This window comes from Hyperolius riggenbachi, chromosome 7 (genome assembly GCF_040937935.1).
Source record: "Hyperolius riggenbachi isolate aHypRig1 chromosome 7, aHypRig1.pri, whole genome shotgun sequence".
NCBI classification, from domain to species: Eukaryota; Metazoa; Chordata; class Amphibia; order Anura; family Hyperoliidae; genus Hyperolius; species Hyperolius riggenbachi.
Window position 1 is genome coordinate 210,255,438 of NC_090652.1, and position 22,848 is coordinate 210,278,285.

At 43.8% G+C, this 22,848-nt stretch overlaps 1 protein-coding gene across 1 annotated transcript in view; it reads right to left on the minus strand.

Annotated features, from left to right (window-relative positions):
- The window catches only part of ALS2 (alsin Rho guanine nucleotide exchange factor ALS2), a 141,168-nt gene that overhangs the window by 44,842 nt on the left and 73,478 nt on the right, over positions 1 to 22,848 (minus strand). Inside the window, exons 15-21 of the mRNA XM_068245100.1 lie at positions 17,432 to 17,560; positions 12,813 to 12,883; positions 9,891 to 9,957; positions 3,781 to 3,980; positions 3,532 to 3,597; positions 3,356 to 3,454; positions 2,169 to 2,333 (exon numbers count right to left, since the gene is read on the minus strand). Of these exons, the coding sequence (XP_068101201.1) occupies positions 2,169 to 2,333; positions 3,356 to 3,454; positions 3,532 to 3,597; positions 3,781 to 3,980; positions 9,891 to 9,957; positions 12,813 to 12,883; positions 17,432 to 17,560 (797 nt within the window). The remainder of the gene's footprint in view (positions 1 to 2,168; positions 2,334 to 3,355; positions 3,455 to 3,531; positions 3,598 to 3,780; positions 3,981 to 9,890; positions 9,958 to 12,812; positions 12,884 to 17,431; positions 17,561 to 22,848) is intronic.

Below are 22,848 nucleotides of genomic sequence, written 5' to 3' on the forward strand. Positions count from 1 at the left end.
TGTACTACACATACAAATCATAATATCATCATTTTTTTTTCGCTTCAGTGTCTCTTTAAGCATTCCTCAATCTACCCTAATCCCCTTCCCCCACAAACACACTTGCTTGATTCTCCACCATTAAACGATAACAGTACAACACAATCCGTTTATATCGGATGACATAATTAGCCTAGAAGCTTTTGCGATGTCTTCATCCTGGATTCATGAGATCCTTAGGCTCTGCTGACACAGACATAAAAAAACGGTTCATTAAGTGGACCGTGATTTTTCCAGATCAATGGATGGGTTGCATTGACCGCAGGCTAACAGAACAGAGGGTCATGGGTGAAAACCTGATGCTGGATTAGTTTTTTTACCCTGCAGTGTAAACCGGCCTAAACCCAGCAACACAGCAGTTCCTGGTGGTCAGGCAGTGTTTCTAAGTGGCCGAGCTTCTAGACTGATTGTACAACAGTGATTAGGTGATCTATTAGCTAGTACAGGGCTAGTTTTCAGAAGGAAGAGTGGGAGAAGGTTTGAGTGAGTGTGGGTGCCGGGTAAGTGCATAGTAAAATATTGCTAATGTAAATTAACAATATTTTATACTAGCTGAACTACCCGGCACCCAAACCTTGAGGTGGTACAGCAACACGTCATGTAGATGTTCACTGCACAGAAAGATTGTGCAGTGACAGCACACAGACTGCATAGAAGTTGGCTCTAGACAATACACTCTGATCCTAAAGACTGTTACATTTCATGTAATTTATTTGTTCAAGTATTTATATAGCGCCGACATATTACGCAGCCCTGTACAGAGTGTCCCTCAGAGGGGCTCACAATCTAGTCCCTACCATAGTCATATGGTCTATGTATGTATTGTGTAGTGCACATCTATTTTAGTCTAGGGCCAATTTTTAGGGAGAAGCCAATTACCTTATCTGTAGGTTATTGGGATGTGGGAGGAAACCGAAATGCCAGGAGAAAACCCACGCAGACACGGGGAGAACATACAAACTCCTTGCAGATGTTGACCTGGCTGGGATTCGAGCCGGGGACCCAGCATTGCAAGGCGAGAGCGATAAATTGATGCAGTTGTATGCAAATTAGTCAGCTTGAACATCGGCCAATTATGTATAAAAAGAAAACCGACCAATTCGATTCCATATAAGGGCAGCACGGTGGCATAGTGATGCCACCGTGCTGCCCTTATATGGAATCGAATTGGTCGGTTTTCTTTTTATACATAATTGGCCAATGTTCAAGCTGACTAATTTGCATACAACTGCATCAATTTAGAATTCTTACTACCTCATTGACCATTCCTACCACGCACAGTCTGGGTGTCACAGGAGTAAACACTGCTGACCCTGGCGTCAGTGGTAGGCATTAACTCTCTTACTTGCTATAGGTCTTCCTCAGAACGCTCGGCAAGGAAAGATGGGCCAAAACACTAAAATTGAACTTTTTGGCCACAACCATAAATGCAACATTTGGAAAGGAGTCAAGGCCTAAGATGAAAAGTACACCATTCACACTGTGAAACATGGTGGTAGGGATGTATGAGCTACAAATGCACAGAAAGTTTGCTCAGAATTATGGCAATATCAATGCAGTACATTATAAAAAAAATACTTGGAGAAAAAATTGCACTCATCAGCTGGAAAGCTGAGCATGGGACGTACTTAGACATTCCAACATGACAATGATCCAAAACACAAGGCCAAGTAGACCTGTCATTGGCTACAGCAAAATAAAGTGAAGATTTTGGAGTGGACACCTCAGTCTCCTGACCTCAATATAATTGAGTCACACTGGGAAGACCTCAAACGTGCAGTTCATGCAAGACAACCCAAGAATTTGTGGATACTGGGGGCTTTTTGCCAGGAAGAATGGGCAGCTTTACTGTCTGAGAAGATAAAGAGGCTCCTCCACAACTACCACAAAAAAACTTCAAGCAGCCATTGATGTTAAAGTGGGCAATACAAAGTATTAATAGTATTAAGTATTAATAATCAGATTTTGATCAGGGTCATTTGTGTAGTTTATGAAGAGATTATGATTTAAAAAGAGTAAACACAGTTGTTTGACAATACATGGTTTCAGCCAACCAATAACCATAAATATAATCTGACATTCACTGCTAGACCGAATTTCATGGCAATCAGTAAGAAAAATGGTGGTACCTTGTGATGTCATCAAAGACTCCATAACCTGTCTTTTTATCCATCACCCACTGACCAATGAACATGCTTGGTGATGAGGAGGTCAGTTTTCCACTGCGAAGAAGCCCATGTCCATGCCGATTGTTGTCCTGAAAGCAGCCTTCATACACTTCTCCATTAGCATACCTAAGACACACACAAGATTTGTATCAGGGCACATGTCAGGTTGTTAGGAGCACCATTTTAGGGGCTGTACACACACTAGATTAAAGTTGGCGCACACAAATGAGCATGGTCACTCAAACTACATTACTGAGCAAAAAGAAACGACAAATACTTTAAACAACATTGCTCACACACACACATCTCTATTGCAAACAATTAGGTAATTAAATTGCGTCATAACAGTATGTGACATTCATGTGTTGCTGATATCAGCACAGAAATGTTCCCTTATTTAATTACAGGACTGCTCCACCCAGAGCCTTTTCTGGCCTACTCACTGCAATCCTTCTCTCATTCATTATTAGGATGTATACACATGCTGACTAACAGTGAATGGAGGCTGGATCGCTGTGAGCTGCACCAAAATCACTGTAATGGTCCGACCATAGGCTATCATGTATGCTGTACTGCCAACTCTGTACTTCTGTACTGACATTCACAAACGAAATAGGCATTTTAACTAGTAAGGTCTCCTTTATTCATCTAACCTACTTGAGTAATACGGGTTATTACGTTTTAAATTCACTAAAATATAGCCACATTTATTATTATTTAGTATTTATATAGCGCCAACATATGCATATACAGGTGAATTAAACATTTAGTGTCCATTCACACTTGAGCAGGAATTGCGCGATTCCAGCTTACTGCAAACCGCTAGCGTATTTTTAAAAACCGCTAGCCATCTAATCCTATGGCAGTGTTCTCACTGCTGCGATCGCGGCGTTTTGCGGTTAGCGTCAACTGCAAAAGCGTTACATGCAGAGTTTTCCCAGCAATTCCCGAGCGATCGAGATTACCAGGTATAGAACAGCTAATCGCGATCGCTCCCAAAAAACGCTACAGTGTCCAGTGATTTTTCTGCGTTAATCGTGGAAAAATCACTCCCGCAAAACGCTGGCGGTAATCGCTAACATTTTGCGATTTTAGATGGGAACCTAAAGCAATCTGGACATGTGACGTAATGGCTGTAGTATGCTTACCAGAAAGTTCCTTGACCACACATTTTTCCATCTTTCCACTGGCCAAGATAGCGGTCTTTCTGTTTAGAGGATTTGTTGGGAATAATGTACTCTCCATAGCTGTGAAGTGAAAGGGTTTGTGAATACACAGTTTCATGGAGACAATGGTGTGACACTTAAAAGCTATAAAAACGTACCCATCCTCTAAACCATTGCGAAATTCACCACTGTATATCCTTCCATCTGGCCACTTGAGCACACCTCTACAACAATGAAAGTACACTCAAATTTATACAGTACATTTAATCACCAAAATGTTATATTTACCATAATTGTACACATATGAACACACAAATATATAAATGCTCATACAATCAGGTCTTAAAATACAGCACTGATTTCTTCTCGATTTGCATTTATGTTTAACCACATTTTCCCCCACGTACCTGCCATGTGGCTTTCCAGCAAGCCAACGGCCATTATACGTGGCGTCTTTTAATCGTTGATCTTTGTAAAAGGTATACTTGGCACTGCGTGATAGAGGGGGCTCTTGCCTCACACTGCCCCCACTTGCAGGGGGAGAGCGTTCACAAACTCCTCTTAGAGCCTGGTCTACTGCCTGACTTATTGCTCGAAGCCACTTGGTCTGAGGAAAAATGAAACAACTGTAAACCATTTACAGTTAGAGAAATTTGGCTCTTTGAATTAAATCTGTCAAACATATCAAAATGATCAAACTACCAAAACAACCGTAGTACAGATACCTAGTACTACACGCAACAAGCTTTTAATGAAGCTAAAATCAGTTCTCCTTCTCTCGGTCACTGGCTCCAGACCTCTGCTCCTGGGGGGCTCACCTGCAGAGTGGGCACATTTGCTGGAGATGAGCTTCACCTCTATAACATGGAGGTGGATCTCTGATGTTCTGGCAGTGTGTAAGCCACAGTGGCACAGATAACAGTGAAAACTGATGGAAATACAGTATGGACGCAGCACAGGATTACCAGAAAATATTAGCGTATCATTTTTATTCATCATTCTGGAAGCTGCACATGGAAACACATATTATTATTACTGTTTAGTAATAATACAGTGAGGAGCCCCTCCCATCAGAGGAGCTCACAATCTAATCCCTACCATAGTCATATGTGTATGTATGCATGTATGTATGTATGTATGTATGTATGTATGTATGTATGTATGTATGTATGTATGTATGTATGTATGTATGTATGTATGCATGCATGCATGTATGTATGTATGTATGAAGTGTAGTACTAGGTATCTGTACTACGCATGTAGTACTAGGTATCTGTACTACGGTTGTATGTATGTATGTATGTATGAATGTATTGTGCAGTGTAGTGTAGTGTAGTGTAGTAGTGTAGTGGCTGGATGGTGTAAGGTGGCTGGATGGTGTAATGGTTAAGGGCTCTGCCTCTGACACAGGAGACCTGGGATCGAATCTCAGCTCTGCCTGTTCAGTAAGCCAGCACTTATTCAGTAGGAGACCTTTGGCAAGTCTCCCTAACACTGCTACTGCCTATAGAGCGCGCCCTAGTGGCTGCTGCTCTGGCGCTTTGAGTCCGCCAGGAGAAAAGCGCGCGATATAAATGTTATTTGTCTTGTCTTGTATGTATCGTAGTCTAGGGCCAGTTTAGGGGGAAGCCTATTAACTTGTGTTCTGTAATCTGTGTGTTTCAGGCGGGGGGTGAGCTGCCTCAGACCTGCCAATCACCACTGTGCACTACCCTACTTTATCTAATTGGAGCGAATGGTCTCGTAGGCAGGACCACAGCTCCAGCATTGGAGCGAGTCATTGGCCCCAATAACGGAGGGGTGGTCCCGCCTCCTAGACCACCGGCTCAAATTATAAAAAAGGAGCAGAGCAGTGCACAGCAGTGAATGGGGGGTCTGGGCAGCACCCTCTGCCTGATTCATGGATTGCTTCCCTAAAGCCTTGTGTAGCCGCTCCATGAGTGGCTACTTCTGCACTACCTGAGAATAGCAGTGAGCACCATACTGTATGTATTATTCTCATGGAAAAGAATGACATGGGGCAGGAGGAGGACACGGGGCAGAGGCTGGACATCACACACGGGACAGAGGACGGACAAGGGGGGGGGGGGGGGCAAGGAAGGACACTACACACATGGGGCAGAGGATGGACAAAGAGGACAACACACTGAGCAAGGAAAGGACAGGGGAGGGAGTTATGCAATTAATTGTGGGGAACATTCCGACTATAGGACACACTGACTACCCCCCCCCCCCCCCCCCCCACACACACACACAGAAAAAGTGTGTCTTATAGTCTGAAGAATACGGTAATCCCAGGATCCTGGTTGTGCGCACGTGTAACAATTTGGGCACCAATTATGCCAGCGACTATTTCAGGATTCTTCAGACAGTACTCACTGCTGTTACTTCTGACCATCCTGTCCTTAAAACGATTTGTCTGTACTTTGTTGCTGACCTTAGTGTTCTCCCTCTTATCTGCTGCCTGCACTTGGCATTTGCCTGAACTCTAAATCTACATGTATGCCACCCTGCTCTTGACCTTTGGTCTCCCTCACATCCTCTCCTCTGACCTCCCCACCATCATCCTTGGGGATTTCAATATTCCCATCGATGAAGCCCAGAGCTCCGCTGTGACCCGGCTACTCACCATTGCCAACTCACTTGGACTAGTACAACACGCCAACACCCCCACTCACACTGCAGGTCATACTCTCGACCTTATATTCACTAAATCCACCACCATTGCAGACCTTGACATCGCACCCTTTCCACCCTCAGACCATCACCTTCTCATCTTCAACCTCCTCACGGAAAGCACCTCCAAATTACCCACCCACCCGGTCGATGGCAGCGAGACCTACGCAAGCTCAACCCTAGTGTCCTTGCTGACCCCCTCCATGCCTCTCCTCCACTCTTCCCACCCTAACCTGTCCTAATCTTGCTGCAGCTCAGTATCGCCAAACTCTCTCATCAGCCCTAGAGAAAGCTGCTCCACCAATATTTCGCCGCCACCGACCCCCTAACCCCCAGCCCTGGCGCACTACCCATACTCGCAACCTCCAGAGCAAAACACGCGCCACTGAACGGAAATGGAGAAAAACTAGACTTAACCAGGATTTCCTACAGTACAAGACCAACCTGCTGCAGTTCCACACTGCCCTTGCTCATGCGAAGCAGGAATACTTTACCAAGCTCATCGGAGCACAAGCTTCCAATCCCCGGCGGCTTTTTGCCACTTTCAACTCCCTGCTTAAACCCACCCCCCCCACCCTCAGTTTCCTCCCTCTCTGCCACAGATTTAGCCACCCACTTCACCAACAAAATTGTCTCCATCCGCCAAGAAATATCCAATCTCCAATCTTCACCTCCCACCCCCTCCCAACCAGCTCCTCCTCCACCCTATCCTCCCCTCACAACCTTCACTCCTACTACCACCGAGGAAGTCAACCACCTACTGCAGACTTCCCATACCACTACTTCGCCCCTTGACCCCATCCCTTCTAATTTACTCCAGCCTCACTTCACGGAATTGGCCCCAGTCCTCACTACCCTGTTCAACCTCTCCCTATCCACAGGCACCTTCCCCTCAGACTTCAAGCAGGCCACTGTACTACCCCTGCTCAAGAAACCCTCCCTCGACCCCTCGCTACCCTCCAACTACCGTCCTATCTCCCTCCTCCCCTTTGCCTCAAAACTCCTGGAGCATCTGGTTCACAAACGCCTGACCCAGTACCTCAATGCCAACTCAATCCTAGACCCACTGCAATCTGGATTTCGGCCTGCCCACTCAACCGAAACTGCTCTCACCAAAGTGGTCAATGACCTTGCCTTAGCTAAAGCTGAAGGTAAATACTCCATTCTCCTCCTCCTTGACCTTTCAGCAGCTTTTGACACAGTAGATCATCCCCTACTCCTCCAGTCCCTCCAGTCCTTGGGCATTCACGATCTCGCCCTGTTCTGGCTTTCATCCTACCTCTCCAACCGCTCCTTCATGACTGCCTTCAATGAGTCCTCGTCCACCCCCAACCACCTCTCGGTGGGAGTCCCCCAAGGTTCGGTCCTTGGCCCCCTACTGTTCACCCTATACACATCCTCCATTGGCAAGGTTATCTCCTCCATGGGTTTTAACTATCATCTGTGTGCAGATGACACCCAGATCTACCTCCACACCCCTGACATATCCACCACTACCATGGACAAGGTCTCCTCCTGCCTATCAGCCATCTCCTCCTGGATGTCCGCTAGGTTCCTGAAACTAAATCTAGACAAAACGGAATTTATGATCTTCCCACCTCGGCCATCCACAAACCTCCCAGATGTGCATGTCACTGTTAACCACACTACCATTCGCCCTACCTCTCAAGCCCGTTGTCTCGGTGTCACCCTGGACGCCGCACTCTCCTTCACTTCCCACATCCAAATCCTCACAAAGTCCTGCAACTTCCACCTTCGTAACATCTGTAAGATTCGCCCTTTCCTGACCTCTGCCACCACCAAACTCCTCATCCATGCCCTCATAATTTCCCGCCTTGACTACTGAAATGCCCTGCTGTCTGGTCTCCCTATGACCCGAACAGCCCCACTGCAGTCCATCATGAATGCGGCAGCCAGAATTATCCACTGCTCCCATCGCTCCACCACGGCAGATCCCCTCCTAGAATCCCTCCACTGGCTTCCTATCCAGTCCAGAATCAAATTCAAGATACTGTGTCTGACCTACAAATCTGTCCACAAAACCTGTCCAACCTACATTTCCGATCTTACTCAGAGGTACACACCTAGCCGCTCACTCCGCTCTTCCAATGAACTTCGCCTAACCGCCCCCCACATCACCCAGTCCCATGCACGCCTCCAAGACTTCTCAAGAGCTGCTCCAACACTATGGAACTCCCTACCTCCACCCATTAGGGCAGCCCCCTCCAACATCTTCAAGAAAGCCCTCAAAACTCACCTTTTCACTCTGGCCTACTACCCCTCACAAGTGCTCTAAACCTACAGCTGAACTCTGGTCCCCTACCGTTCGTGTCCTTACCTCTCCCTCTAGATTGTAAGCCTTTGGGCAGGGTCCTCCTCCTTTTGTGTCCTACCTGATCATGCACCTCCATTACTGTGCACCCATGCTATGCATCTGAGTGAACCTAACTTGCCTAATCTCCATGCTCAATCCAGTGACTGACTAAGCATTACCTTGTACTCATACTGTGCTGTGTGATCTGGTTTTCTATTATTCCTGTATTGTCATATTGCTGTATGTCACACCTAAATATTGTCTGTAACCTAAATTAATGTTCAGCGCTGCGTAATATGTTGGCGCTTTATAAATACAATAAATAATAATAATAATATTATAACAACTACAATTTGATCTTGCCTCCTCTACTGCGGACTCGGTTGTTCTCGTTCCCTCCGATGATACAATTGAAGGGTTCGTAACCAGGTGATTAACATGCAGCCAAAATGTTCATTGCTCAATCGGGATAGTGGCATCACTTTTAAGCCCTGTGTCACTTAGACTGCCCGCCATGGGACAGCCCATGCCTGGCGGTGGTGTTGGGGTCAACAGCTCTCCTGGCACATAACATTAGCCAAACACTAACAATTTTACCACCTGATAAAAAAATCACAGGCTTCATCCAAAACTATCACAAAAGACCGCATGCCATCACTGATGATAACATGACAATACACAGAATTAAGAACTAAGGGTATGGCAAACTATTAAACAAAGACCAACTATTTTTTTATTTTCCTTATTACTGTGTTTTGTTAAACAATTTGTTTAAATTTAATTGGTTTTGCTTTACCAGTCATCTTTTCTCTTAACCTCCTTGCCGGTTTTCCCGACCTGAGCTCGGCGTAGAAAAAATAAGCTATTAGCGGTGATCCCGAGCTCAGGTCGGGGTAGGCATTGCAGAGCTTTACTTGTGGTTGTGGAGTCCCGCACGCGATCTCGCTGCGCAGCGGGACTCCAGCCTCTCTCCCCGGCAGTGTGGGGTCTTTCCCTGGCCGCCGGGATCCCCCATGTCCCCGCTATTCTTCCGGTGACCCGGCAGCCAGTTGGAGCAGCGCAGCCGTGGTGGTGGCAGCAGAGCAGTGGTGGCAGCGTGACGTCATCAGGGGCGGGGCTAATATTGAAAACAAACTTCTCTATATTAGAGAAATATAGAGAAGTTCGTTTATATGTATATTAGCGCCATCTTGTGGGCAAAGAGAAAACTGCAGCACAGGAGCCCAGGAAGATACATTTTTTTTTAATTTTGCTGCAGATCTCCCTGCCAGAATGATTTTTTTCAGGTTTTAGGGTCTGAAAGAGTGGAAAAAAATTGCACCGCTTTTAGGCCCTAAAATCTGGAAAAAATCAGACCGCCAAGGAGGTTAAGCATGGAACATAAATTCTACAGTGTTTGTACAATTATGAGCACACCTGTATTCTCTGTACACCAGTTCTGTGCTGAAATAGGCATTTAGTATTTCATGCTAACAATATTTCTCCCAATATTTTTTATCAGTATTAGGAGGCTAAATATTTCCTTACCTTCTCCTGTGCTGACAATGCAACCAATGTCAGCTGCTCCTCCGGTGTTGTAATTTTTAGTCCATTGCTGGAAGACATGAAACATGAAATCATGAAACATGATCCTCTTTAAGGTGGCCACTAATAATACAATTTGCTGAAGGATCGTTTACAAACGATCCTTCATGTGAAGGATCAAAAATGATCATTTGGGACCACTAATGGTCAAAAGTCTTGTAACCAATCTATCAGATTAATAAACTTGATGTGATTTTCGGATCGATTTCATTAATTTGATTGGATTGATTAGAAGAGTTTTGCCCCTTAGTGGTCCCAAAAAAACATTTCCGATCGTTAATAAGAAGAATCATTTGTAACCGATTGTTCGCCAAATTATATCGTTAGTGGCCACCTTTACACTCAGCTATTTTATTTCAGTTGCATCAAAAGCAGATTATGTACAAGTGCGTACAATATTCTATCAATGCCAAATTTCAACAAATTATTCATTTTTAGCATATTTACTGAACAATATTGCTAGATTTATTGTAATACTGAGATTCTGCATGCATGTAAAGCAAGTTTAATATTTTGGGTTTAACATCCAAACATCACGGATATCTATAGACGTTAGCACAAAACGACTTCTGTCTGCTGCGGACGTCTATGCACTTTTTGTTTTGTTTTCCCATATTCCTATGCCACAGACATCTAAAGGCGTTTAGTACAATATTTTGTCTCAGTGCCTACTTATATGCAAATAATTCTAAGTTGATGCAGGATTCTGAAAATGTTACTGCAAATCTATACATCTTGAAAATAGACCAATCAAATGCTTTCACTGCAACATTTTAGATGTTCATAATTCTCAATCATCCCAAATTAATTTGCACCTCAATGACAATCTTGTTTTTAATAAAAACAATAACTGTAGTCTAAGGGTTACAACTCACTTTTACTACTTTAGCCTCCGGCAAAAATTCATGTTAAAAAATACATCTCAAATATGTCAACTGCAGGGGCAAGCAGAATACAAGCTCAGAGAAACATTCCAAGAATGCTTGCACTACACCTGATTTAGGCCGCTTTTCCACGGATGGCTAAACTGCTAGTCTGTCGAGCAGTTTAGCCGCCCGGATATAGCAACATTTGACTGCAATGACACACAGCTGAATGGCAGCATTCGGTAACACTGCACAGCCTCCATATGCCGAGAGTCTATATTAAAGCTACCGGTGACAGACGTCTACTGAACAGCGCCTGGATACTCAGCATCACTGAAGCTTAGGCACTACTATTGACCTGAGGAAGCGGCTTGAGCAGTGAAACGCGTTGTCCTGTGCTTCGATAAAAACAAATTATCTTTAATTATATACGTCCACTTATACACTTCCCTTAATGGGACACCTATAAGGTAGGACCGCACCTCTTTATAAATATACTGTTGTCTCTGCCATATAGAGTATAGCTATACTATTACCTTGACCGGGCGCCTCCTAACCCTGCTAATCAATTTAGCTGCAGTAGGGTCTGAATCACACCAGAAACAACCATTTAGCTAATTTTGCCATTATATACGTCCACTTGTATACTTCCCTTAATGGGACACCTATAAGGTAGGACCGCACCTCTTTATAAATATACTGTTGTCTCTGCCATATAGAGTATAGCTATACTATTACCTTGACCGGGCGCCTCCTAACCCTGCTAATCAATTTAGCTGCAGTAGGGTCTGAATCACACCAGAAACAACCATTTAGCTAATTTTGCCAGATCTGACGATGTCAGAAACACCTGATCTGCTGCATGCTTGTTTAGGGTCTATGGCTGAAAGTATAAAGGCTGCTTTCCCAGTGGGACGTTAAAGTCCCACGTTACAGCAGCCTGTAACACAGCCCAACTCACAGCACTGAAAAATCAATGTGCTGTTCACAGTGCACATGTTGCGTTAGAGTATAACGCTGCACGTTTAATGAATGTGCAGCATGCTGTGCGTTATACTCGTACTTTGCTGCGTTACACTGCTTGCACATGCTCAGTAATGTCTGTTTTTTTTTTGGGGGGGGGGGGGGTTTGAAGCATGCGCCATTTTCATTGTATTTGCTACTGAGATTGTGATTATATATAGCTGACATGGCTCTGTGTCCTCCGCCGGCCCTATGCTAAGATATTCAGTGCAGAAGAGGAGGAGGGGAGAGTCCGCTATTGTGATTAGCCACATGGCTAATTAATATTCACTGCATTGTGCTAACGTAACGTGTTTACTTCCTGGAGCAGCCGCTTTGTGCGTCGATTGGCTGGTGGGACCACGTGATGGAGTGTTCCGATCACGTGGTCTCCACAGTCTTTTGACGCATGCGCCGTTTTAGTTCTATCAGTATAGACGAAAACAGCGCAACAAGAAACGCATAACGCGGCTCAATCTGCCGTCCAACTTCAACACCACCCTACATTGCGTTAGGGGCACGTTATGAGACCTTAATGTCCCCTAAAACGCAACGTCTTGGTTTGAAAGAGCCCTAAAGGCACAGACTGCCAGGCAACTGGTATTGCTTAAAAGGAAATAAATATGACAGCCTCCATATACCTCTCACCCCAGGTTTACTTCAAGACAGATTTTTTTTTTTTTTACTTTAATTACCAATTATTTTTACAGACAATCCTGGAAATCCACTTAAAAATGCCTAACATTGGGTAAAATCACTAACTAAAACAAGATTTTCAAAATAATGACCAACTGTCAGTGATTATTTTAGAAAAAAAAATCTGTTTCTCTCTGGAGCAGGAATAGATCTTTGGAAAACATCCAAGTTCTAAAACAATGGCCATTAAACATCCCGAGAGAACCGCTGTCTTGTTATTTTATCAATAGCACAAAAGGCAAACTGGATTTAGCTCGCTTTGTTGGAACACAAAACAGACAGATTATATAACTGTACCCACATGCCAGTAACTTCTTCAGCCAGAGGTTCAACCCACAGTGTAGAAAGGGAAAATATGTGATGTGTAGAGAACTGCAAAAGAAAGAGCAGAACAAAATGAGTAACAATCAGTAGCAAAAGTCATACCACACATTCCAGAGGCCCATTCCCATGCATAAGGATGGTGCTTTCTGATTTCCATCACTAGTCATGGTTCAGGAGTGCTTCCTGCTACTGCTGTTGTCACTACAAGGTGCTTTTTGTTATGAATGTACTTTATATAGCAACTGAGGATTGTTTAGGAAACACAACACTGTCAAATATTTTTTTGGCAGGTGAAGTTATTGTAGACAATCATTTCTACGCAAAGGTCCAAGCCCGTCTGCATCTGTGAGCAGATCTCAGTGTGCACAGGGCCTAAATGTGCCCATACACATAGTAATCTGAAGGATTTTGTTTTTTAAGTCTATTCGGTCATTTGTCTGAACACCCAGAAAAACTAACATTTCTAAATTCTATTTTGTATACATTTATGTCATTTGTTCTAATAGAAATGACATTTACATTTTTCCCGCTCTTATTGGCTTATAATTCAGTCTATTGTATCTGACCCTGGAACATACACAGATTCACTCCCTACAACCCCAGTGTCACTAAATGTTTTGGTAACAAAACATCACCAATTGTTACTGTGCCGTGGTGGGGATGCTGCAGCACTAAGGGACTCGCAAACCCCACATCCGCACACTAGGCATTACATGTAGGTTTTATTTAACATATTTAACATATCGCCTTGATAGTATTGAGTGTAATGTGTTGGTTCTTGCGTATATGATCAAGGCATTCCCTCAGCACAGCAATGGGGATCACTGGACCAGAAGAAATCTATACCAGAATATACATTGTTTGTACAACAGAGGTTTGTACAGCGGTGGGAGTATATTATCACAAACCAGCATGAAGAGAGGACACAGATCCATGTAGTGAGGAGAACTAAAGGGGGTGTGGCGGTGTGCCACATGTTCATAGTGTGGAAACCACACAAGTAACTTATACATGCAGTAAATCAGATTTGACGGTGTATCATTGGAGGAATGCACTACATATTTTATTGAAAACAAGTGACTTGACTGTGGAACTCGTATTTGTAGGTTATATGAAGGGAGCCTGGACTAAGTAGGTACTTGGGGAAAGAGAAAAGGGTATTGTGTTAATCATAGTTTTCCAGAACATTTACTGATATTGGAGTTGTAGAGTAAATTTGTGTGAAAGTGTGACCCAGAACCAAATACATGTAATTTTGAACTTTGTCTAAGGCAGGGTTTCTCAACTCAGTCCTCAAGTAACCCCCAACAGTGCATGTTTTGTGGAAATCCAAACAGGTAGTTTAACCACTTCAGCACGAGAGCAATTTTTACATATCACGCTGCTCCCATTCATTCTCCAATAACTATTTTACTTATCACACCTAAATGATAAATATATTTTTTTATTTTTTTCAGGACAAATTAGGCTTTTAGTGTGAAAAAAGTAGTGGAAAAAATAGAAAAAAAACAATTTCTCCATTTATATCCATTATAGCTTTACAAACAGTGCTAACTACAAGTTAAACCCAAAACTTATTTGCTATCCATCCTGGTTATTACATTTAGATTATGTTCCTAGTACATTGTATGGTAACAATATTGTATTTTGAAATAAAGCTGTCTTTTTTTCTTTTTGTTTTGTTTTTTGCTTTTGCATTGTACATTATTGAAGATTACAAGACCTTATTTGCAAAAAATGTTCTCATTTACAAGTCTTATTTTGGTACAGAATATGCGAAAATGTAATTGCTTTTGATTCAGTTTGTGACTAAAAAGAATACACAAGACATGGGCCTCAACCCTGAAACTCTCAAAACTCTATTCTACTACTTATCACGATTAAAATGTCACTACGTAGGTTTCTTGTAGTTTTGCTAAAACTTCCCCAAGTTTGATCATAATTTTGAAAATGACTTTTTATGTTTTGATTGAGTTTGTTCCTACCTATTTTTTTATGTGATGTAGGACCAAGCTTTAAAGTACACCAAACCGTATTCTACATCTCGTCACAGTTAAAATGATACCACATGTGCCCCATTTAGTAACAATTTGGTGATGCCCTCTCCACAACTACACTGGGCGTATATATACGTCCAGTTGTCATTAACCACTTAAGCTCTCAGTCGTTTTCAGTTTATGCATCCGAGCAATGTTCACCTCCCATTCATTAGCCTATAACTTTATCACTACTTATCACAATGAACTGATCTATATCTTGTTTTTTCCGCCACCAATTAGGCTTTCTTTGGGGGGTACGTTTTGCTAAGAGCCACTTTACTGTAAATGCATTTTAACAGGAAGAATAAGAAAAAAAATGAAAAAATTCATTATTTGTCAGTTTTCGGCCATTATAGTTTTCAAATAATACATGCCTCCATAATTAAAACCCACGTATTGTAATTGCCCACGTGTCACGGTTATTTCACCATTTAAATTATGTCCCTATCACAATGTATCGCGACAATATTTGATTTGGAAATAAAAGAGCATTTTTTCCGTTTTGCATACATCACTATTTACAAGCTTATAAAAAAAAAAATAGAGAGAAATATTTCATCTTTACATAGATATTTAAAAAGTTTAGACCCTTAGGTAAATATTTGTGTTTTGTTTTTTTATAGTAATTTTTTTTTTTATTAAACATTTTATGTGGGCATTTTTGGGAGGGTGGGATATGAAAGTGTTTTATTTGGGGAAATATTTGTGTATTGTAATTTTTTTTTACTTTTACTTGTAGTTTTACTTTTTGGCCACAAGATGGCAATCTCGAGTTTGTTTACATGACGTCACTCTAAGCGTACAATGTACGCTTAGAGGGACATAGCTTCAGAAAGAGCAAAGCTGTCGCTTTTTCAGCGGGGGAGAGGAATCAGTGATCGGGCTCCATAGCCCGATACATTGATTCCGTGGCTACCGAATCCGCGGCCGGGAGTGCGCGTGCACGTGCGTGATTGGCCGCGGGAGCGCGCCTGTCCTCCTTGACGTTTCTATACGTCAAGGAGGACAAAGTGGTTAAAGAGAGCCCGAGGTGGGCTCATAAAATTAGGAAAAAATATCCTACTTTATCCGGGGGGCGGAGGGGATCAGGTAGCTGCCAAAACCACTGCTCTCCACCGTGTGGCCTACTTTCACTTTCGTGACTTCTGGGTCACAATACTGCAAAGAGAAAGAATTCTCTCTCCCAGTGTGCAGGGAGGCAAGGGAGCGACAGGGGGTGTGGCCGGGGAGAGAGAGCTGCTCAGTGGCAGCACTGGAAACCCTGCAGGAATGCCCCTGGTGGCAATTTTGAACAGGAAATCCCTCTCCTGTATTTACCCTCCGAGATAGCAACAAATGTCCCAAATTTTGGGGGGCTATAGCACGGCGGTGAGGGGGGGGGGGCAGAGAGCGGCAGTGTGGGGACACAGGGGCATGTCATGAGGCAGAGAACATGCCTCTGTGTCCCATCTGCCACCCAAGGAGATGCCTTGGTTTTCTCTAAGTGGTTAATGAGCTCTGCTGAGACACTATTTACCTCACCAGCTCACCTTTGAATATCTGTGGTTTTCTGCAAAGCATGCACTGTTAGAGGTACTTGAGTACAGAGTTGAGAACCCCTGATCTAAGTTATGCTGTGGAACAGAACACATTCAGTTCCCAAGAACACCAACAGACATATGTAGGAAAATAAGCTGTGTCTAACATGAAAATTGGACTGTGAATGTTTTTAGTGAAGCTAAACAGAGCCTAATGGCTCATGGACTTTTAAAAGCTTACAACAGAATAGAACTTTCAAAGCCTTTTTATAGTGGCTCAAACACTTGTTTGTAAGTGCCTGCTTGCCAATACATTTGTCCATTTAAAAGACCCGTAACAATAGGATAACTTTTTAAACTCAACTTTAAAGACAATTAAGCAGGCCGTACACTAGTCAATATTTTTACCGATATCTGGACGATTCGATCATTTGATTGAATCCACTAGATATCGATGTTTCCCAAACAGTTTTTGACAAAAATAAATAGATTCCGTCAAACGCGTTGGATGGAAAATTTAGGTCCGTTGCGAGCGAAGTTTGAGGTTGGCCCGGTCGACACAGTAGTGGATCATTTTCTCACCTGTCCAGGGTGCGGGTCCTGTGTTTTTTCTCTCTGCTGGAGAGTTGCATGCCAAGCTGCCCCTAGTCTGTCCTCATATCACACAGGGGCGTGGGACTCTGGATAGAAGCAACAACAGCCAGTGGGGAGAGCAACAGAGACAGGGAACATGCATTGGACAGAAGAATTACATCACACGACCCGAGGGAAGTCGGATCAGGTAGACTAGGAATCACAGATTTTCTAAGATTTCATGCTGAATTTGATTGAAAATCTTTGTGCAGTGTATGGAGGGATTTCGATAGATAGATCTCTCTCTGATCAATAATGACTCAAGAGCGACATATCTGTTGGCATTATCGACCAGTGTATGGCCAGCCTTACAATACATTCGTTGGATGATTGTGGCAGTTTTATAGATTTCCCTGGAAAGTTTAGAAAAAGTTCAACAATTTCAGTTGAAAACTAGAAAATACCACCTGTGCATGAACAAGGGCATCATTGAAGAGGATGAACCAGTTGACTGAGAAGCGTCCAGCATTTTGCAAACCCAAGCCACGATTGCTGCTCTCACAGATTAGACGCCGTTCAGGCTTTCTAAGAGAATCCTGCAATAGCAGATAAATACAAGACTGAGAAATGGTAACATCTAATGCCATTTAAAACACAAATCAGCACAAAGTCTTGACCCTACTGGCTTTAAAGGACTGTATTCCTGCAGACTTAAATAATATAGCTATATACAAGTATGAGGAAAAAGTGTAAAGTATAAAAATCTGTACGCCTGTTGGAGCCAACATTTCTTCTTTTCTTAATACAATACATGCAAGCTTGTCTATCTCAATTCCATACATTCACAGGGACAACAAAGCCAACATGGTGAACAGGAGTAATGGTGAGAGGTGGTGTTCTTGCATTAAGTTGGTAAATCTGGTACAAGCTTCAGTTGGAATCATTGCACCATCACAGAGCAGGTTGGGCGGGTTGGAATTATATGGGTTAACATAGCATTTATTGGGTTTATTCAGGAGCAGCCTGGAGCAATATTTTCACACAAAATATCTCAGTTACTACTTGCAACCATAAGGTACAGCCAAAGACTTAAGAAATCTGAAAAACATATTTCTGTACTAAGATCCCATCATCTTGTTATGCCAGCTGTCTCATACAGAAAATGAACTCTTTTCCTCTTATTAAAGGAGCCTGACTCACACAAAAGGATACAATGCTCTCCTGTCTCAGTAAAGTAAATACGTAAGACTTCCATTTCATGCATTTCAAGGAAAACAAAAGTTTGCTTTCTTCAAACAGAAAGTATTTGCAATAATTCAGGTTGGCGTTAGCTCCGAGATTTCTCCCAGTGCATCACTGCTGAAATATGCAAATCACCCATTGATGTCCCTGTGAGCTAAACACACCTCCAGATCCGCTGGAATGCAATGGTGTGTCAGCTTGGTAATATTACAGAACCACACTAATCCAACATGCATACAGACTGTTTCGGATTGGTTAATCCTCATCAGTGCATGGAATGGATTAATGTGGCTCTATGGGGTAGGACTTGAAACTCCCAGAGTTACAGACTAACCAGCAAGCTCATGGAGAACCAGAACTCATTGGAGTGTGTAAGGGGCTACAATGTATTTCAAGCAAACCGTAATTGAACATACAACCAGTTGACCTCACTAATGCTATCTAGACAACACTGTTTAATCCACAGTGTCATTTCTCCATGCTGACCAGTTAGGTATAAAAGCTGCTCCAGATGCAAAAAAGTTGTCTCTCTCTCTATGAGCTCCCTTGATAGATCTTTGAGAACTATATCAAGAGTGTAATGCTGGGAATACACAATGCGTTTTTTCGGTTGATTTTCTGTCTGATCGATTTTCAATATGATTTTCCGGTCGATTTCCCGTGTGATTCTCTTATCTTAGCAGCAGAGAACTGTTTGGAAGTGAGTTTCTCCATTTGTGTGTTTGGTAAGTTTTAGAGCAGTAGGAGACAGGCCTTGGGGGTGGTAGCTCCAGGGGTTTGGCTGCGCTCACATATGGTGTTAGATGCTGGTTCTGGGGCCCCGGGCAGTGAGAGTTCCCGGGGTCCCAGGCTGGCTCATGCACCATTGTTTTTAATTTTATTGTAGTATCCCATGCAGTTTAGTTAGGAGGGGGGCAGATGAGAGGGAATATCCTGCACGCTGGTGCCCCCTGCTGGTCATATAGCCATTGTCTATATGCAACTGAAGCCCTCTCCAACTGACTGGCTGACTTGCTCAGCTTCTGCTTGATTAATCACTGCAAGCTTTGTGTATTATATGTGTGCATTTCTCATTGGCTTATAAGCAGCCTGCAGGCTTTATAAAGCAGCAGAGAACTGTTTGGGAGTGAGTTTCTCCATTTGTGTGTTTGGTAAGTTTTAGAGCAGTAGGAGACAGGCCTTGGGGGTGGTAGCTCCAGGGGTTTGGCTGCGCTCACATATGGTGTTAGATGCTGGTTCTGGGGCCCCGGGCAGTGAGAGTTCCCGGGGCCCCAGGCTGGCTCATGCACCATTGTTTTTAATTTTATTGTAGTATCCCATGCAGTTTAGTTAGGAGGGGGGCAGATGAGAGGGAATATCCTGCACGCTGGTGCCCCCTGCTGGTCATATAGCCATTGTCTATATGCAACTGAAGCCCTCTCCAACTGACTGGCTGACTTGCTCAGCTTCTGCTTGATTAATCACTGCAAGCTTTGTGTATTATATGTGTGCATTTCTCATTGGCTTATAAGCAGCCTGCAGGCTTTATAAAGCAGCAGAGAACTGTTTGGGAGTGAGTTTCTCCATTTGTGTGTTTGGTAAGTTTTAGAGCAGTAGGAGACAGGCCTTGGGGGTGGTAGCTCCAGGGGTTTGGCTGCGCTCACATATGGTGTTAGATGCTGGTTCTGGGGCCCCAGGCAGTGAGAGTTCCCGGGGCCCCAGGCTGGCTCATGCACCATTGTTTTTAATTTTATTGTAGTATCCCATGCAGTTTAGTTAGGAGGGGGGCAGATGAGAGGGAATATCCTGCACGCTGGTGCCCCCTGCTGGTCATATAGCCATTGTCTATATGCAACTGAAGCTCTCTCCAACTGAGTGGCTGACTTGCTCAGCTTCTGCTTGATTAATCACTGCAAGCTTTGTGTATTATATGTGTGCATTTCTCATTGGCTTATAAGCAGCCTGCAGGCTTTATAAAGCAGCAGAGAACTGTTTGGGAGTGAGTTTCTCCATTTGTGTGTTTGGTAAGTTTTAGAGCAGTAGGAGACAGGCCTTGGGGGTGGTAGCTCCAGGGGTTTGGCTGCGCTCACATATGGTGTTAGATGCTGGTTCTGGGGCCCCGGGCAGTGAGAGTTCCCGGGGCCCCAGGCTGGCTCATGCACCATTGTTTTTAATTTTATTGTAGTATCCCATGCAGTTTAGTTAGGAGGGGGGCAGATGAGAGGGAATATCCTGCACGCTGGTGCCCCCTGCTGGTCATATAGCCATTGTCTATATGCAACTGAAGCCGTCTCCAACTGACTGGCTGACTTGCTCAGCTTCTGCTTGATTAATCACTGCAAGCTTTGTGTATTATATGTGTGCATTTCTCATTGGCTTATAAGCAGCCTGCAGGCTTTATAAAGCAGCAGAGAACTGTTTGGGAGTGAGTTTCTCCATTTGTGTGTTTGGTAAGTTTTAGAGCAGTAGGAGACAGGCCTTGGGGGTGGTAGCTCCAGGGGTTTGGCTGCGCTCACATATGGTGTTAGATGCTGGTTCTGGGGCCCCGGGCAGTGAGAGTTCCCGGGGCCCCAGGCTGGCTCATGCACCATTGTTTTTAAGTTTTTAATTTTATTGTAGTATCCCATGCAGTTTAGTTAGGAAGGGGGCAGATGAGAGGGAATATCCTGCACGCTGGTGCCCCCTGCTGGTCATATAGCCATTGTCTATATGCAACTGAAGCCCTCTCCAACTGACTGGCTGACTTGCTCAGCTTCTGCTTGATTAATCACTGCAAGCTTTGTGTATTATATGTGTGCATTTCTCATTGGCTTATAAGCAGCCTGCAGGCTTTATAAAGCAGCAGAGAACTGTTTGGGAGTGAGTTTCTCCATTTGTGTGTTTGGTAAGTTTTAGAGCAGTAGGAGACAGGCCTTGGGGGTGGTAGCTCCAGGGGTTTGGCTGCGCTCACATATGGTGTTAGATGCTGGTTCTGGGGCCCCGGGCAGTGAGAGTTCCCGGGGCCCCAGGCTGGCTCATGCACCATTGTTTTTAATTTTATTGTAGTATCCCATGCAGTTTAGTTAGGAGGGGGGCAGATGAGAGGGAATATCCTGCACGCTGGTGCCCCCTGCTGGTCATATAGCCATTGTCTATATGCAACTGAAGCCCTCTCCAACTGACTGGCTGACTTGCTCAGCTTCTGCTTGATTAATCACTGCAAGCTTTGTGTATTATATGTGTGCATTTCTCATTGGCTTATAAGCAGCCTGCAGGCTTTATAAAGCAGCAGAGAACTGTTTGGGAGTGAGTTTCTCCATTTGTGTGTTTGGTAAGTTTTAGAGCAGTAGGAGACAGGCCTTGGGGGTGGTAGCTCCAGGGGTTTGGCTGCGCTCACATATGGTGTTAGATGCTGGTTCTGGGGCCCCGGGCAGTGAGAGTTCCCGGGGCCCCAGGCTGGCTCATGCACCATTGTTTTTAATTTTATTGTAGTATCCCATGCAGTTTAGTTAGGAGGGGGGCAGATGAGAGGGAATATCCTGCACGCTGGTGCCCCCTGCTGGTCATATAGCCATTGTCTATATGCAACTGAAGCCCTCTCCAACTGACTGGCTGACTTGCTCAGCTTCTGCTTGATTAATCACTGCAAGCTTTGTGTATTATATGTGTGCATTTCTCATTGCCTTATAAGCAGCCTGCAGGCTTTATAAAGCAGCAGAGAACTGTTTGGGAGTGAGTTTCTCCATTTGTGTGTTTGGTAAGTTTTAGAGCAGTAGGAGACAGGCCTTGGGGGTGGTAGCTCCAGGGGTTTGGCTGCGCTCACATATGGTGTTAGATGCTGGTTCTGGGGCCCCGGGCAGTGAGAGTTCCCGGGGCCCCAGGCTGGCTCATGCACCATTGTTTTTAATTTTATTGTAGTATCCCATGCAGTTTAGTTAGGAGGGGGGCAGATGAGAGGGAATATCCTGCACGCTGGTGCCCCCTGCTGGTCATACAGCCATTGTCTATATGCAACTGAAGCCCTCTCCAACTGAGTGGCTGACTTGCTCAGCTTCTGCTTGATTAATCACTGCAAGCTTTGTGTATTATATGTGTGCATTTCTCATTGGCTTATAAGCAGCCTGCAGGCTTTATAAAGCAGCAGAGAACTGTTTGGGAGTGAGTTTCTCCATTTGTGTGTTTGGTAAGTTTTAGAGCAGTAGGAGACAGGCCTTGGGGATGGTAGCTCCAGGGGTTTGGCTGCGCTCACATATGGTGTTAGATGCTGGTTCTGGGGCCCCGGGCAGTGAGAGTTCCCGGGGCCCCAGGCTGGCTCATGCACCATTGTTTTTAATTTGATTCTCTTATCTTTTCTTATCTATTTACATTCACTTCTATGAGAAATCGATCTCAAAAGTAATCGAAAATAAGATGGGACATGTAGGAAATTATCTATCAAACCATCTAGCTGCCGAAAAAATGCATGGTGTATTCCCAGCATTAGCTCATAAGGGCAGGGTTATCCCTCAAGCATTTCCCCTTTCTGCTGTACTTTATCCTTTGAACATTTACCAAAATTGGTAATGTTTTAAACCAAACATTAACTATGTACATATTATTATTATTATTATTATTTAGTATTTATATAGCGCCGACATATTACGCAGCGCTGTACAGAGTATATATATACATATATTTTGTATGT